Source organism: Vigna angularis, chromosome 10 (genome assembly GCF_016808095.1).
Source record: "Vigna angularis cultivar LongXiaoDou No.4 chromosome 10, ASM1680809v1, whole genome shotgun sequence".
In the NCBI taxonomy this organism is placed as follows: domain Eukaryota; kingdom Viridiplantae; phylum Streptophyta; class Magnoliopsida; order Fabales; family Fabaceae; genus Vigna; species Vigna angularis.
Window position 1 is genome coordinate 7,761,945 of NC_068979.1, and position 15,282 is coordinate 7,777,226.

At 34.3% G+C, this 15,282-nt stretch overlaps 1 protein-coding gene across 4 annotated transcripts in view; it reads left to right on the top strand.

Moving 5' to 3' along the window:
* The window catches only part of LOC108321254 (uncharacterized), a 30,423-nt gene extending 17,695 nt beyond the window's left edge, over window positions 1-12,728 (top strand). For 3 of the 4 annotated variants that reach the window (XM_052869561.1, XM_052869564.1, XM_052869563.1), the window contains 16 exons: window positions 45-266; window positions 380-601; window positions 2,382-3,029; window positions 3,792-4,052; window positions 4,135-4,482; window positions 5,076-5,488; window positions 5,563-5,992; window positions 6,598-7,896; window positions 8,179-8,448; window positions 8,537-8,827; window positions 8,910-9,398; window positions 9,861-10,292; window positions 10,454-10,732; window positions 10,899-11,447; window positions 11,530-11,739; window positions 12,318-12,728. In XM_052869561.1, coding sequence (XP_052725521.1) covers window positions 45-266; window positions 380-601; window positions 2,382-3,029; window positions 3,792-4,052; window positions 4,135-4,482; window positions 5,076-5,488; window positions 5,563-5,992; window positions 6,598-7,896; window positions 8,179-8,448; window positions 8,537-8,827; window positions 8,910-9,398; window positions 9,861-10,292; window positions 10,454-10,732; window positions 10,899-11,447; window positions 11,530-11,739; window positions 12,318-12,437 — 6,483 coding nt within the window. In that variant the 3' untranslated portion in view covers window positions 12,438-12,728. The remainder of the gene's footprint in view (window positions 1-44; window positions 267-379; window positions 602-2,381; window positions 3,030-3,791; window positions 4,053-4,134; window positions 4,483-5,075; window positions 5,489-5,562; window positions 5,993-6,597; window positions 7,897-8,178; window positions 8,449-8,536; window positions 8,828-8,909; window positions 9,399-9,860; window positions 10,293-10,453; window positions 10,733-10,898; window positions 11,448-11,529; window positions 11,740-12,317) is intronic. The other variant, XM_052869562.1, reaches the window with a different exon arrangement.
* Window positions 12,729-15,282: the final 2,554 nt, after the last annotated feature.

Here is a 15,282-nt window from a genome sequence, read left to right on the forward strand (position 1 = left end):
TCTGAGTTCCTTCTTGTATTTTAATTTTTTTTGCTGACTTTTAGGTTGCAGAAGGTTATCCTCCAGGCATGAAAAAGGCTCTTTTACTGCATTTTCTCAGCCTTTTCCAATCAAAACAACTTGGTCACGATCATTTGGTTACTGTGATGCAAATGCTTATTCTTCCTATGCTTGCACATGCCTTTCAAAATGGTCAAAGTTGGGAAGTTGTTGATCCTGGTATTATAAAGACAATTGTTGATAAACTTCTTGATCCTCCAGAGGAGGTATGTCCTTATCATGTTTAATTTCTCATTTGGCCTTTTGTTGAAATCTTAATGATTCTGTTTTTGACATAGACGTATGATGTCTCACAATACATAGTTTCCCTTTTCTGTAGGTTTCTGCTGAGTATGATGAGCCATTAAGAATAGAACTACTGCAACTTGCCACCTTGCTTCTTAAATATCTTCAGAATGATCTTGTCCATCACAGGAAGGAACTGATAAAGTTTGGGTGGAATCATCTTAAGCGAGAAGACACAGCCAGCAAACAATGGGCATTTGTGAATGTTTGCCATTTCTTGGAGGCATATCAAGCCCCTGAAAAAATAATACTCCAGGTATGAAACATTGACTTCTAAATGTTCCTTACTCATACTATCTTGCAAACGTCAGCAGGTGGGAAACTGAAAGTAAATGAGAGAAAGTGGTGAAGAGTTCAAGAGAGCGGAGGGACATATTTGAGTTTGTATTGAGAGAATTATTGATCTGAAAAATATAATTGTCTCTACATGCAGGGAAAACCTATTTGTAGAGATGCTGAAAGGATTCCTGTAGCAAAGTTAGTTATAGATGTGAGGCTATTACAATGTGATTTAAATTAACATCTCTAAGAGTCTATTACAACCAAGGTAGGCAAAATCGAGATCTTACTCACGATCATCGGAAAGGGAAGTGTGGATCCTAAATAATCGTATGACAGATTGTAAGATCCTACAAAATTTATGAAATTCATTATATCTTACTCAAAACTCTTAATTGAACATCAATTCAACATGACAAACAAAAACAATACAATAAACATATAAAAGAAGTCAATAGGTGTAAACACCCCATCCTAGTTACAAAACAGTAAACCAATAGCTCCATATTATTATTTCCAAATAGGAATTCTATCCTAGTTACAACACAAAAAATCCTTATAAAGATAATATCACAAGTTAGCATCATAATAACCTTCAATTCCATCATTTCTAGTTCCATGTCCTCCTCAACTTCGATAGGAGCTAAGCTTTCATCCAAATCCAAGTTTTCATCTTCCATGAACTACTCATCATCATACGAACTGGTTTTCTTTTCTTGTTAGCTAATCTTGAATTAGCCATCACAAGTACACCATTCATTGTGCTTTGCTTTAGCCTATTCCTTCTCTTTGTGTGAACCTAAACATACGCAATTATAAATATGGTAAACAAGTAGTAGACTAGCGATTTTATTCTAGAGATATACTTTAATTAATATTAACTTATCATCTCAGAAGAACTCCAATTATACTCACTTCTAGAGAAGCTACATGTGAATCTAAACATTAGAAACTCATGCTAAATAAATTCAATAAACAATAAAAGTTCATGCAGAATGAACTCAAGAAACAACAGGATCTCGTGCAGAATGAATTCAAGATAGCATAAATTTTTTTACAAAAATGAATACAACCAAGAACAAAAATTTATCCGGAGTAAATTACATGAATGGCAAATTTTTGGAGTTTTGAATGCTCATCGCCTGATTTGCACCAATCTGTGTATGTCTTTAAACTAATTGATCTAGTAACCTAGGGGCAACCAAAATATTTTGCTTGCTCTTCAAAATTGTCAATTTACACATCAATCAAAGTTTGCTCATCCTCATCCTTTTATGAGTTTTATGGATTTGACAAGCTGGAGATAACTTCTTTGTTTTAGGAGTACTTGTAGATCTCAGGTTGAAACTAGATGCCTCTAGATTGAATTTATTACTGAGACTAGCTAAGCAGAAGTTGTTGGCTTTATCTGAAATATGAATGTGTTTTGAAAGACTCTCTTATTGTGTATCCAACTGAATCTCTCATGAAAAGGTTCAATCAAGTCTCTAAATTTAAAAAATGTGACCCTATCGTATCTTGAAACTGAAGTTGTTAGTTTTAAAATAAATCCATCAATTTTCGTTTTTTAATAACACTGCTGCTAATTGGATTGAAAGTCGTCACATTGTCGTGTTCTTAAAGATTAGGGGACATGATTGAACCTTTTATGAAAATTGAGACCAAATTGAATGAAATAAATAAATAACAAGACTAAAATGGTAATTAAAAAAAAATAACATGTATATCTATACCCTGACTCTGATTTGCAACTGCAGGTTTTTGTTGCTCTTCTCAGGACTTGCCAACCGGAAAATAAAATGTTGGTCAAGCAAGCTCTTGACATTCTAATGCCAGCACTGCCACGACGTTTGCCCCTTGGTGATTCTCGAATGCCCATATGGATAAGATACACTAAGAAAATCCTTGTAGAAGAAGGTCATTCAATTCCCAATCTTATTCACATATTCCAACTTATAGTCCGGCATTCCGATCTCTTCTATAGCTGCAGAGCACAATTTGTTCCTCAGATGGTGAATTCTCTTAGCCGGCTTGGATTGCCTTATAATACCACAGCAGAAAACAGACGACTTGCCATTGAACTTGCTGGATTAGTTGTTAACTGGGAGAGGCAAAGACAAAATGAGATGAAAGTTGTTACCGATTCTGATGCACCCAACCAAATCAATGATGTCTTTAATCCTAGCTCAGCTGATTCTAAGCGATCTGTGGATGGGTCTACATTTCCTGAAGATACAACTAAGCGAGTAAAAGCAGAACCTGGCCTGCAATCCATGTGTGTCATGTCACCTGGAGGTCCTTCATCAATAACTAACGTAGAAACCCCTGGATCTGCCACTCAACCTGATGAAGAATTTAAACCAAATGCTGCAATGGAGGAAATGATTATCAATTTTCTTATCAGAGTGAGGCTTACTTCTAACCTGCTTTCTTACGTTTTTTATGGTGATGATGCCATTTGGCTAATTCATTGCAAGATAATTTAACATCTTGGAAACACACTTTCCAATATTTAATGTTGTGGTATTGAAATTGCAGCTGCTTTTTCTAATGATTGCCATCTTTGTGGATTAAGGGTTCAAAAGATAACTTATTAGTTTCTTAATATTACAATATTCTCTTGCCTAATCACGGACACTTCTAAGTTGTAGCTGGCTGTGTATTGTACATAGTAGTACCTGCCCGGCATGAAGTTGTGTGGACACTGAATAATTTCAGCTGAGTTTTAATAATTTACTTTTATTTCTTAATTTATACAACTTGGATACAATGATAATTAGATAGCTTTAACATTTTATCATGTTTACTGCGACTTCTTCTCATTTGTAGAATATTTATTTCAACATTCTCTCCTTTTATTAAAGATTTTTATGTAGTTTAGTTTAATTTTATGTTACTCTATAACTGTTACATGTCCTGAATAAAATTTTTACCAAATTTGTGTCCTGAGTTATATTTGTGCTTCTTAATCATAGTCATCTATCCTTGGGTGTCCAGAAATGACATGTATGTATATGAATGAAAGTGAATGATACAGAGTACTTTCATACCAAGGCCAAAATATGTTTGCTTGTTGATAAGATTCTCAATGCATTCGCAACAACTCTTAAAACACTCTGTTTTTAATAAGGATGTTATTGATGATTATCTCTTATTTATGTCATTAGGTTGCTCTGGTCATAGAACCAAAGGACAAAGAGGCAAGTGCCATGTACAAACAAGCTCTGGAGCTACTTTCACAAGCTTTGGAGGTGTGGCCGAATGCTAATGTAAAATTTAATTATTTGGAAAAGCTTCTGAGCAGTATACAGCCATCTCAAGCAAAGGATCCATCCACTGCACTTGCACAGGGTTTGGATGTCATGAACAAAGTGTTAGAGAAACAACCTCACTTGTTCATAAGAAATAACATTAATCAGATTTCTCAAGTGGGTCTAACGTTATGTTTTTTTTTTCTTTTTTCATTTCCTCAGTGATTCAGTTATTATATTAATTGTATTTTTCTTCCAGATTCTTGAACCATGTTTCAAGCATAAACTGTTAGATGCTGGCAAATCATTTTGCTCACTGTTGAGGATGATTTTTGTTGCTTTTCCTCAAGAAGCACCTACCACACCTGCAGATGTTAAGTTATTGTACCAGAAGCTTGATGATTTGATACAGAAGCATGCTACCACTGTCACAGCTCCTCAAACGGCAAGCGATGACAATAATGCTAGTTCAATTAGTTTCCTATTGCTTGTCATAAAAACCTTGACAGAGGTACAAAGGAACTTTGTTGATCCTTTAATTTTGGTTCGCATTCTTCAACGGCTACAACGAGATATGGGTTCAGCGGCAGGGCCTCATTTAAGACAAGTATGGTGGTTTTCCTTTTTGAATTAATAATATTCTATGAAGTTTCAGGTATAGAAAGAATTTCTATATTAAAATAGAAATGATTGTAGAAACAAAATTAATACTTAGAATTTAGTGGGAAAATATGCATGATAAATCGGTCTGCACATGCATGATTTAAATTGCTTTTTTTATCTAATTTTTTTAACCTCACTCAGCAAAAGCTTATTATACTGACTATAAACTTCTAATTTTATTCAGATTGAAGCAGTTGTGTTTGTTTCAGTTCCTCTATTTTTCTTTTGGATGCATTGAAGTTTTATTTATTTATATTGTTAATATATGCTGCTTGACAATTAAATTCCGTGGTGTAATGTAGCAAGACCTACTCTACAGCCTTGGTTTTTATTTGGTAAGGTGCTATATAGACATGGTTATAAAACAAAGGTTGTTTGGACTTCTTTCTTGTATTAAATCAAATCTATCCGACCATTCTAGTGTGATTAACATATATTTTGTCTTGCCGATTGTGTTATTTGTATTTTAAATCTATAAGAAGTTCGTGTGATATGTTTTTATGTTTCAAGTTTTGATAAATTTTCATACATTATAAGGGTCAGAGAACAGATCCAGATTCAGCAGTCACATCTTCTCGTCAAGGTGCTGATGTTGGAGCAATTATTTCAAATGTAAAATCAATTTTGAAACTTATCACTGATAGAGTGATGGTTGTTTCTGAGTGCAAGCGGTCTGTGTCTCAAATATTGAATGCTTTACTCTCAGAGAAAGCAATTGATGCTAGTGTACTTCTTTGCATACTTGATGTGGTTAAAGGGTGGGTTGAAGATGACTTCTGTAAACAAGGAACTCCAATCACGCCAGGTTCCTTTCTCACCCCCAAGGAGATAGTTTCTTTTCTTCAAAAGCTGTCACAAGTTGACAAGCAAAATTTCACACCAGTTGCTCTGGAAGAGTGGGACAGGAAATATCTTGAACTTCTATACGGGATTTGTGCAGATTCAAATAAGTAAGTTATTCATCTTAAGTTTATCTGTGCTATGCTTGAAATGTATTCTGTCTTATTTTTTAAATGATTTCCAGATACCCTTTACCTTTGCGTCAAGAGATTTTTCAGAAGGTGGAAAGGCTATATATGCTTGGTTTACGAGCCAAAGATCCAGAAGTTAGGATGAAATTTTTCTCTCTCTATCACGAGTCTCTTGGAAAAACTCTTTTTACCAGACTTCAATTTATCATCCAAATTCAAGACTGGGGGGCTTTGAGTGATGTCTTCTGGCTCAAGCAAGGCCTTGATCTTCTCCTGGCAATATTGGTTGAGGATAAACCTATTACACTAGCTCCAAATTCTGCCAGAGTTCAACCCCTTTTCGTTTCAGGTTCTATTATGGAATTGAGTGGGATGCCACATAAGGTGAATGATGTACTTGAAGGATCTGAGGATGCTCCTCTAACACTGGAGACCCTTGTGCATAAGCATGCCCAGTTTCTTAACAGCATGAGCAAACTCCAGGTTACTGAATGTTTAATCGCTTGAGTACTAGTATAAAACTGAAAGAGGACTTGAAAGAATGAACTAAACGTGAACTGAATGTTTTTATTATTGTATCTCAAGTTCTGAAACATGAGTTCAGAATGTATTTATAGGCATCGCTTACTGACAGCTGTATAAAGACTCACAGCTGTACTAAGTAGCTCCCTAATAAATCTACATCTGTACAAAGAGACTTACTAGCTGTACAGAAAAAGGTTTACAAGTAATACTTATATAAACTAACTTGTTTCTACTGACATACTGAATGTTTAATCACTTAAGTACTACTTTACTCTCTTTATTAAAGTTGTAGATCGTGAGTTTTATTGCTCTGGTTATTGTATTGCATCATGAAGTTTCAAGATATGGTAGTGGCACAGTACTTGTTATGTGTAAAAGTTCTTGTGTTTGTTAAAAACGTTAAAATGTTTTGAGACTTTTTTTGGCCTTATACTTTGGATTTGTCAAATTGAGGACTACAGCCTATCACTGTTTTCTGTCACACATTGTAAATTTGTAAGTATCTGATGTGCCCAGTTATTGGCACATACTTCATAGTCTCACAATGATAAAATTTCTTCCAGGTGGTTGATCTATTAATTCCCTTGAGAGAGCTAGCTCACACAGATGCTAATGTTGCGTACCATTTGTGGGTACTGGTATTTCCAATTGTCTGGGTTACATTGCATAAAGAAGAACAGGTAACACTTGCAAAACCTATGATTAATCTTTTGTCTAAAGATTACCACAAGAAGCAGCAAGCCAACAGACCAAATGTAGTGCAAGCTCTATTAGAAGGGCTTCAGTTGAGCCATCCTCAACCCAGAATGCCAAGCGAGCTTATTAAATATATTGGGAAAACTTATAATGCATGGCACATTGCACTAGCTTTGTTGGAAAGTCATGTTATGTTGTTCCCCAATGATTCCAAATGCTCCGAGTCTCTGGCTGAGCTCTATCGTTTGCTCAATGAAGAGGATATGAGATGTGGGCTGTGGAAGAAGAGATCAGTGACTGCAGAAACCCGGGCTGGCCTTTCTCTTGTTCAGCATGGCTATTGGCATCGTGCCCAAAGTCTCTTCTATCAAGCCATGGTGAAGGCAACTCAAGGAACATATAATAACACTGTGCCTAAGGCTGAGATGTGTCTATGGGAAGAGCAGTGGTTATACTGTGCTAGTCAACTTAGTCAATGGGAAGCACTGGCAGACTTTGGCAAGAGTGTTGAGAATTACGAAATTCTGCTTGACAGTCTTTGGAAATTGCCTGACTGGACATATATGAAAGAGCATGTCATTCCCAAAGCTCAAGTGGAAGAAACTCCAAAGCTTCGTCTAATTCAAGCATACTTTGCTCTTCATGATAAAAATACAAATGGTGTGGGGGATGCTGAGAATATGGTAGGTAAAGCTGTTGATCTTGCTCTAGAACAATGGTGGCAGCTGCCTGAAATGTCTGTTCATTCCAGAATTCCTCTTCTGCAGCAATTCCAACAAATAGTTGAAGTTCAAGAGTCAGCTAGGATTCTAATAGATATTTCCAATGGAAATAAACTCTCAGGAAATTCAGTGGTTGGCGTGCAAGGGAACCTTTATGCTGATCTGAAGGACATCCTTGAGACATGGAGACTTAGAACCCCAAATGAATGGGATAATATGTCTGTTTGGTATGATTTGCTGCAGTGGAGGAACGAAATGTACAACTCTGTCATTGATGCTTTCAAAGATTTTGGTGCCACAAATTCAGCACTTCATCATCTTGGTTACCGTGACAAAGCGTGGACTGTAAACAGGCTTGCTCACATTGCTCGCAAGCAAGGCCTTTTTGATGTCTGTGTCACCATACTTGAAAAATTATACGGCCATTCAACTATGGAAGTGCAGGTAGGATATCTGGTCATCTGTAGTTAGAGGATTATCTGATTTTTGTCATTATCTGTACATTTTTAATTATATGAGCCTAACCATTGGGGGTCGCTTTACATTTTTTTTCTGATTATTTTGACATGAAAATCATATGGCAAGTTCAGTTTTTTTATTAATCTGTATGTTATTTGTACAGCATTAACATACCTTTTTTATTTTCACAGTACGTTTTATTTGACTGTATTGAACTCTGAAATTTGAGAACTTGTGTAGATTTTATCTGATATGCTCTTTGTCAAGTATTTACAGGAAGCGTTTGTTAAGATTACTGAACAAGCAAAGGCATACCTAGAAAGTAAGGGAGAACTTACAAGTGGTATTAATCTGATCAACAGCACTAATCTAGAGTATTTTCCTGCAAAGCATAAGGCTGAAATTTTCCGTCTGAAAGGGGATTTCTTGTTAAAATTGAATGATTCCGAGTCTACTAATGTTGCTTATTCAAATGCCATTAGTCTTTTCAAAAACTTGCCGAAAGGATGGATAAGCTGGGGAGACTACTGTGATATGGTAATTAGTATCTGTTTTTCACGTTACTTTCTATGACTGATAAAGTATTAACTAAGTTTTGTACTTATCTGACATCTACTTCAAATAGGCTTACAGAGAAACTCATGAAGAGATTTGGTTGGAATATGCTGTCAGCTGCTTTTTGCAAGGTATAAAATTTGGTGTGTCCAATTCAAGAAGCCATCTTGCTCGTGTGCTTTATCTTCTTAGCTTTGATACTTCTAATGAGCCTGTTGGAAGGGCATTTGATAAGTACTATGAACAAATACCACATTGGGTTTGGCTCTCTTGGATTCCACAGCTCTTGCTCTCTCTTCAGAGGACCGAAGCTCCTCACTGTAAACTTGTTCTTATGAAGATTGCAACGTTGTATCCTCAGGTGAGTGTTTCCATAATTGCATTTGTTTATTACATATTATATAGATCCTAAATTATTACAAGTTTCTTCTCCTGAATTTCAGGCTTTGTATTATTGGTTGCGCACATACTTACTGGAACGACGTGATGTTGCGAATAAATCTGAACTTGGTAGGATTGCAATGGCTCAACAAAGAACACAACAGAGTGTTTCTGGTACTAGTACTGGTTCTCTTGGTGGGTTGGCTGATGGAAATGCAAGAGTACAGGGTCCAGGGGGGAGTAACTTGCCAACTGATATTCAATCTCACCAAAGCTCCCAGCCTGCGGGTGGAATTGGATCTCATGATGGTGGAAACTCACATGGGCAAGAACCTGAAAGGTCTACAAGTGTAGAAAGCAACATGCACAATGGAAATGACCAACCTTTGCAGCAAGGTTCTGCAAACCTCAATGAAGGTGGTCAAAACACTTTAAGACGTGCTGCTGGTGCTTTAGGTTTTGTGGCTTCAGCTGCCAGTGCTTTTGATGCTGCAAAAGATATAATGGAGGCCCTTAGGGGCAAGCATGCTAATTTGGCTAGTGAACTCGAGGTCATCATCTTCCAGACTTTTTAAGTTATTTTACTTTGTTTAAAGTCGATGCTATTCAACCTCACCATCTCCATTCACCCTTTCTCCCTGTTGCATGCGTAAAACCATTGCTGCTAGCACTTAGGAATAACGATGAGATAATTGTACACATTTATTGAATGGAGCTATGAATCAATGTAGCAAAGTAAACATAAAGGGATACACCATGGACAAAGCCACATGAAAAAGGACAGTAGATAATTTTTATATACGTGGATTTGTAGCAAAATTGTCTAATTGTGTGGTACTTCCTGGAAGCTCGTCTTTCATGTTTATGTGGATTGAACTAGCACAAGAGTTAAAATGATTTTTTATATAACTATTTTGTGAATTGTGCCATTGTATCTGAAAATAAAATCTGCATTACGTGTTACCTAAAATAGAAGTTACTTGGATTATTATAACAAAACTTTTATATCACAGATCTTGCTAACGGAAATTGGTTCAAGATTTGTCACTCTTCCTGAAGAGAGGCTTCTGGCAGTGGTTAATGCTTTGCTTCATCGCTGCTATAAATATCCAACAGCTACAACGGCTGAAGTTCCTCAGTCTCTCAAGAAAGAACTCTCTGGTGTTTGTAGAGCTTGCTTTTCTGCTGACGCCGTAAATAAGCATGTTGATTTTGTGAGGGAGTACAAACAGGATTTTGAACGAGATCTTGATCCAGAAAGCACTGCCACTTTTCCATCTACCCTCTCTCAACTGACTGAGCGGTTGAAACACTGGAAAAATGTTCTTCAAAGCAATGTTGAGGATCGGTTTCCAGCAGTATTAAAGCTGGAAGAAGAAAGCAAGGTATTGCGGGACTTCCATGTTATTGATGTTGAAGTTCCTGGGCAATATTTCACTGATCAGGTAACTGATTCTGAATTTTTTCTTTTCAAAAATTGCCAAAATTTGAATGTGTTGCACTACAATATATTACAGAATTGATATTTCCTTAAACTGACCCCGAGTTTACCCGGGGACTATTTGGTGCATCCCATACTGATTCCTATTTATTTATTTTGTTCCAGGAAATTGCACCAGATCATACTGTTAAGTTGGATAGGGTTGCGGCAGATATTCCAATTGTGCGGAGGCATGGTAGCAGTTTTCGCCGTTTGACACTAATTGGCTCTGATGGCTCCCAACGTCATTTTATTGTTCAGACATCTTTGACTCCCAATGCTAGAAGTGATGAGCGCATATTGCAACTTTTCCGTGTGATGAACCAAATGTTTGAGAAGCACAAGGAATCAAGACGCCGTCACATATGCATTCACACACCCATAATTATTCCTGTTTGGTCTCAGGTTAAATTAATTTTCTTAGTTCATTATTGTATCTTTTCACTAGTTTTAGATTGATGGAACCATGGCCTTGATTGCAACCAAGAAAGACTATCAAATCAAGACTACAATTTAAACTTTTACCTGCTTAAAGTATCCTCTAATTTTACTTGAATTTTTGTATGGACAGGTTCGCATGGTGGAGGATGATTTGATGTATAGTACTTTCCTTGAGGTCTATGAGAATCATTGTGCAAGGAATGACCGTGAGGCAGATCTTCCGATAACCTATTTCAAGGAGCAGTTGAACCAAGCTATCTCTGGCCAAATATCACCAGAAGCTGTTGTTGATCTTCGTCTGCAAGCCTATAATGAGATAACGAAAAATCTTGTTAATGACAACATTTTTTCGCAGTATATGTATAAAACACTACCGAGTGGCAACCATAGTTGGGCTTTCAAGAAGCAGTTTGCCGTCCAGTTAGCCCTTTCAAGTTTCATGTCCTTTATGCTACAAATTGGTGGGAGGTCTCCGAATAAGATTTTGTTTGCTAAGAACACTGGAAAAATATTCCAAACTGATTTTCATCCTGCATATGATGCAAATGGGTTGATTGAGTTTAACGAACCAGTCCCATTTAGACTGACAAGGAATATGCAAGCCTTCTTCTCCCATGGCGTGGAAGGCCTAATCGTATCCTCAATGTGTGCAGCTGCGCAGGCTGTGGCTTCACCTAAGGTAAGAACTGAGCGTGCATACATAAACTTGAATTCTCCAATGCAATACTATCAATTGATCTGTTAAATTATTGGTATTACAGCAAAGTCAGCACCTGTGGCATCATCTAGCAATGTTTTTCCGCGATGAGCTACTGTCTTGGTCTTGGAGAAGGCCCCTTGGGATGCCCATGGCCTCTATGGCTGCAGGTGGTACCATGAGCCCAGTTGACTTCAAGCAGAAAGTTATCACAAATGTGGAACATGTTATTACGAGGGTTAAGGGAATCGCTCCTCAAAATTTTTCTGAAGAGGTATTAAGCAACTAAACAAAATTGCGTTCCCTTCTCAGTGTTCTGAAATTGTTTATCCTTTCATTTAATTAATTTAGAAATTCCACTTAAGGTTTTCTCTTTAATTGCTGGATTGATGGAACTAGGAGATAAATTCTTTTGTAACAAGTTTCTGAGTATTTTACGGGTTACCTAGCTAAAATAAAGCAGTCCACTTTTATCTTTTTGGACATGTTTATGGATTTAATAATTACTTGGACAAAAGGAAAGAAAGGGGATGAAGGTTTTTTGCATTTCTATTTTTTCTGTTAGCACCACTCATTATCACTGATTGTAAGTTTCTGCCTCCTGCTAATGTTCTTACACTCGGTCATTATTGATACTTGTTCGTTTTATTTTCTCCCTTTTCAATTTTCCCATTCCTTATTTATCAATAAGTTTGCCAGTTCGTGTTTTTCACTACAATTGATGTTCTAGAACATAGTATTTAAAATACTTTTTGAGAATTTTGACTATATCTATCCCAAGTTTCTACCTATTTAGTATATTTTATGCTGCCTGCTATTTTAATCTAGAGTATTTATGTTTTTTTTATATAGGAGGAGAATGTTATGGATCCACCACAACCTGTGCAGAGGGGTGTTACTGAATTGGTTGAAGCAGCCTTGAACCCTAGGAACTTGTGCATGATGGATCCAACGTGGCATCCCTGGTTTTAAGTTCTGATGGTAGTCTTTTCTTGAAAAGTAACAGCACTGTAAATATGTGTACATATTCCAGCTTTGCAGAGTAGTGATAGTTAATATGTTGAATCCAATTGTTAAATTGCTATATATTAGGTCTCATTTTTCTTCTGCTATAGGCTAGAGCTATACACAGTAGAGTATTAGTTACAGGAGCATGATGAGGGACCGACATGTATAATTAAGGGGTCATTGATTTGTAGAAGACATTTGTATACATCTGTGAATCATCGAGTAAATGACTGTTTAAAGTGTGTTGAGAATTAATCTGTTACTTTATTATTTATCTATGTATTATTAAAATTTGAATAATTAACCCAGTCTAGATTCAGTAGATAAGTTCGAAAATTACCTTCAGTGATAGGGATGTTATCAATCAAATAAATTATATTTTGAATAAAAACTTACAAAACTCGCATGATTTGTATGGGAACAGTCAAAATGCATTGTGTATTGTAATAGCTATAGTGAATGAGTTCAGTTCAGTAAGAATTCATGTTTTTACTCATGATCATACAGGTATATTCTATATCACTTTTTCTTTGCATGACATGTGATATCACTTGATGCAAGATATGTTGGAATCTATTTATTTATTGAAACTTGTGAATTGATTATGAATAGTTTATATCAACCAATTCTTGGGTATTGTTTGGTTAAAGTAAGAGATGGAAAGGGAAAAGTAAACCAAAAAAAAGTAATAACTTTTTTAACCTTTATTTTATTCCTTGAACAAGACAAGAAAAATTGTAGTGGAACTCTTTACTCGTAATCAAAGAAGTAACCTTTGGTTTTAAAGTAGGATGAAATGATAGTCAAATGACACTTATTAAGCACAATGTTGTGCATCCATTCAATAAGGTAAAATACCTACATTTATCGATATTTATAAAATTCTTTTATATTTTATTATTAAACACAATCAAATTAAAAATGCAGTATTCAATGTATAAAATCTTAAAAAATACCAACATAAGACTTATTTAATGGTTAGGGATTCTAATAAATGACAGCAAAAATGTATTAATTTGTTCTTTTTTTTTCATATATTTTGGTCTAGGCGTATCTATGATCTATCAAAGTCACTGTTTTTACAAAATATATATAAAGATATAATTAATAGTATAAATATTCTATATGTTTTTAATTAATTAATATTAAAATATTTAACATATAATATTTTTATATCTTAAGTCATTCAATCATCATCAATAATTAAAACTTAAAGTTTAAATATTAATATATTAATGATTCAAATTTCTAACACCAAAAATATCTATATAACTCCATCGTTAATATATACTCTATTTGAAATGTTCTATTTTACATGTTATTCTTTTGTGAAAAAAAAATATATTGAGTAAACAGAGAAGATAAGATACTATATATAAAAATAACACTTTAAATAAAAATTGTGAAGAGTAATAAACTAAACTAAGACTCAACTTAGTTATGTAAGAAACTATTAGTAATTCACAAATTTTAATTTTATTTCAAGATATATTATCTCTATCTTATTCCAAAATATAAATGAAAAATAATAATAAATTAAATAAAAATAAAATATAAAAATAATATATCTAACATAACTTACGAATTAAATTTATAACCCTCAAGTATGTCATTTTTATTTATTAGACACATAAGCATATATATGGATTCACATATGTAGTATATTTGTTAAAGAATAACTATTAAAGCCCTTTAGATAATTTAATAAATATTATGCACTAAAGTTTTGACACGTGACCTTTTAACATTTTAGGTATGCAAATCTTAAGTATATGAATTGAAGTATGTTTGAAGTATATTTTTTGTTAGACTTGAACATGTGTTCGCATTAATTCTTTTAAATTCAACATGTGTTACCAATAATTTCCTTCAATTTCTCATCACTCGATATTTTGCAACATATAATTTTGTTTAATATCTACATTCATTCATGGTTCACATGTCACCCGAGATTTGTGACCTCAAAAATACACACCATACAATAATTTGTCGGGGATCCTTATCAAGTATGAGATTGAGCTTATGATCACTTATCAAGTTTCAATTTCTTGAATTCTGAACAAACAATCATACATTAATTTCAAGAGTCTAAGATTACTAATTAATCAAGTTCTATTCCTAGATACAAACATCCATTAGCTGTTCAATTTCACTTGTAAGTTCAAGTCATATTTTCCTACCACAAATCAAGCAACAAATAAGAATAGTCCTTCATGGTCAAGAACTTAGAGTTCTTCAAATTTATTATATTCATTTGACACTAATCTACTTGATTTTTTATTTTTTTCTCAAAAGTATAGAAGTTTACTTTTTTATAATTATTTTATCTTTATAATGTTTGTTAAATAAATATAAATGTGTTATTCTACTATTACTCTTGATTGAATTAAAAAAAAATTACTTTTGTTAAATGAAAATTTGTTCAAGAATTTTGATCCACACTACCATGATAACATGAATTATCAAATAATGTACTGATTGATGAATTAAATGATGATAAAGAAGAGTAAGACCTAATATTTTTTTTTCTTTTTAGATGGTTAACCTCAAAATAAAGAGACGTGACTATGGTTGTTGTGTCAAATTTCTAATTTTTTTTTTATATGAATCTAGTTTTAGCTTCTTGTAAATGGAAAATTCAACTTGTAATATCAACCATTTAAAATTCTATAATCTTAAAAAAAACTAGTATTTACATCAGATTAAATTTTAATTTTTTTTAGAGTTGAATATATTTTTAATTTTTGAACTTTAACACAAAATTAAAATTTATCTATATATGAAATTTTAATATATATTTATCTACAAG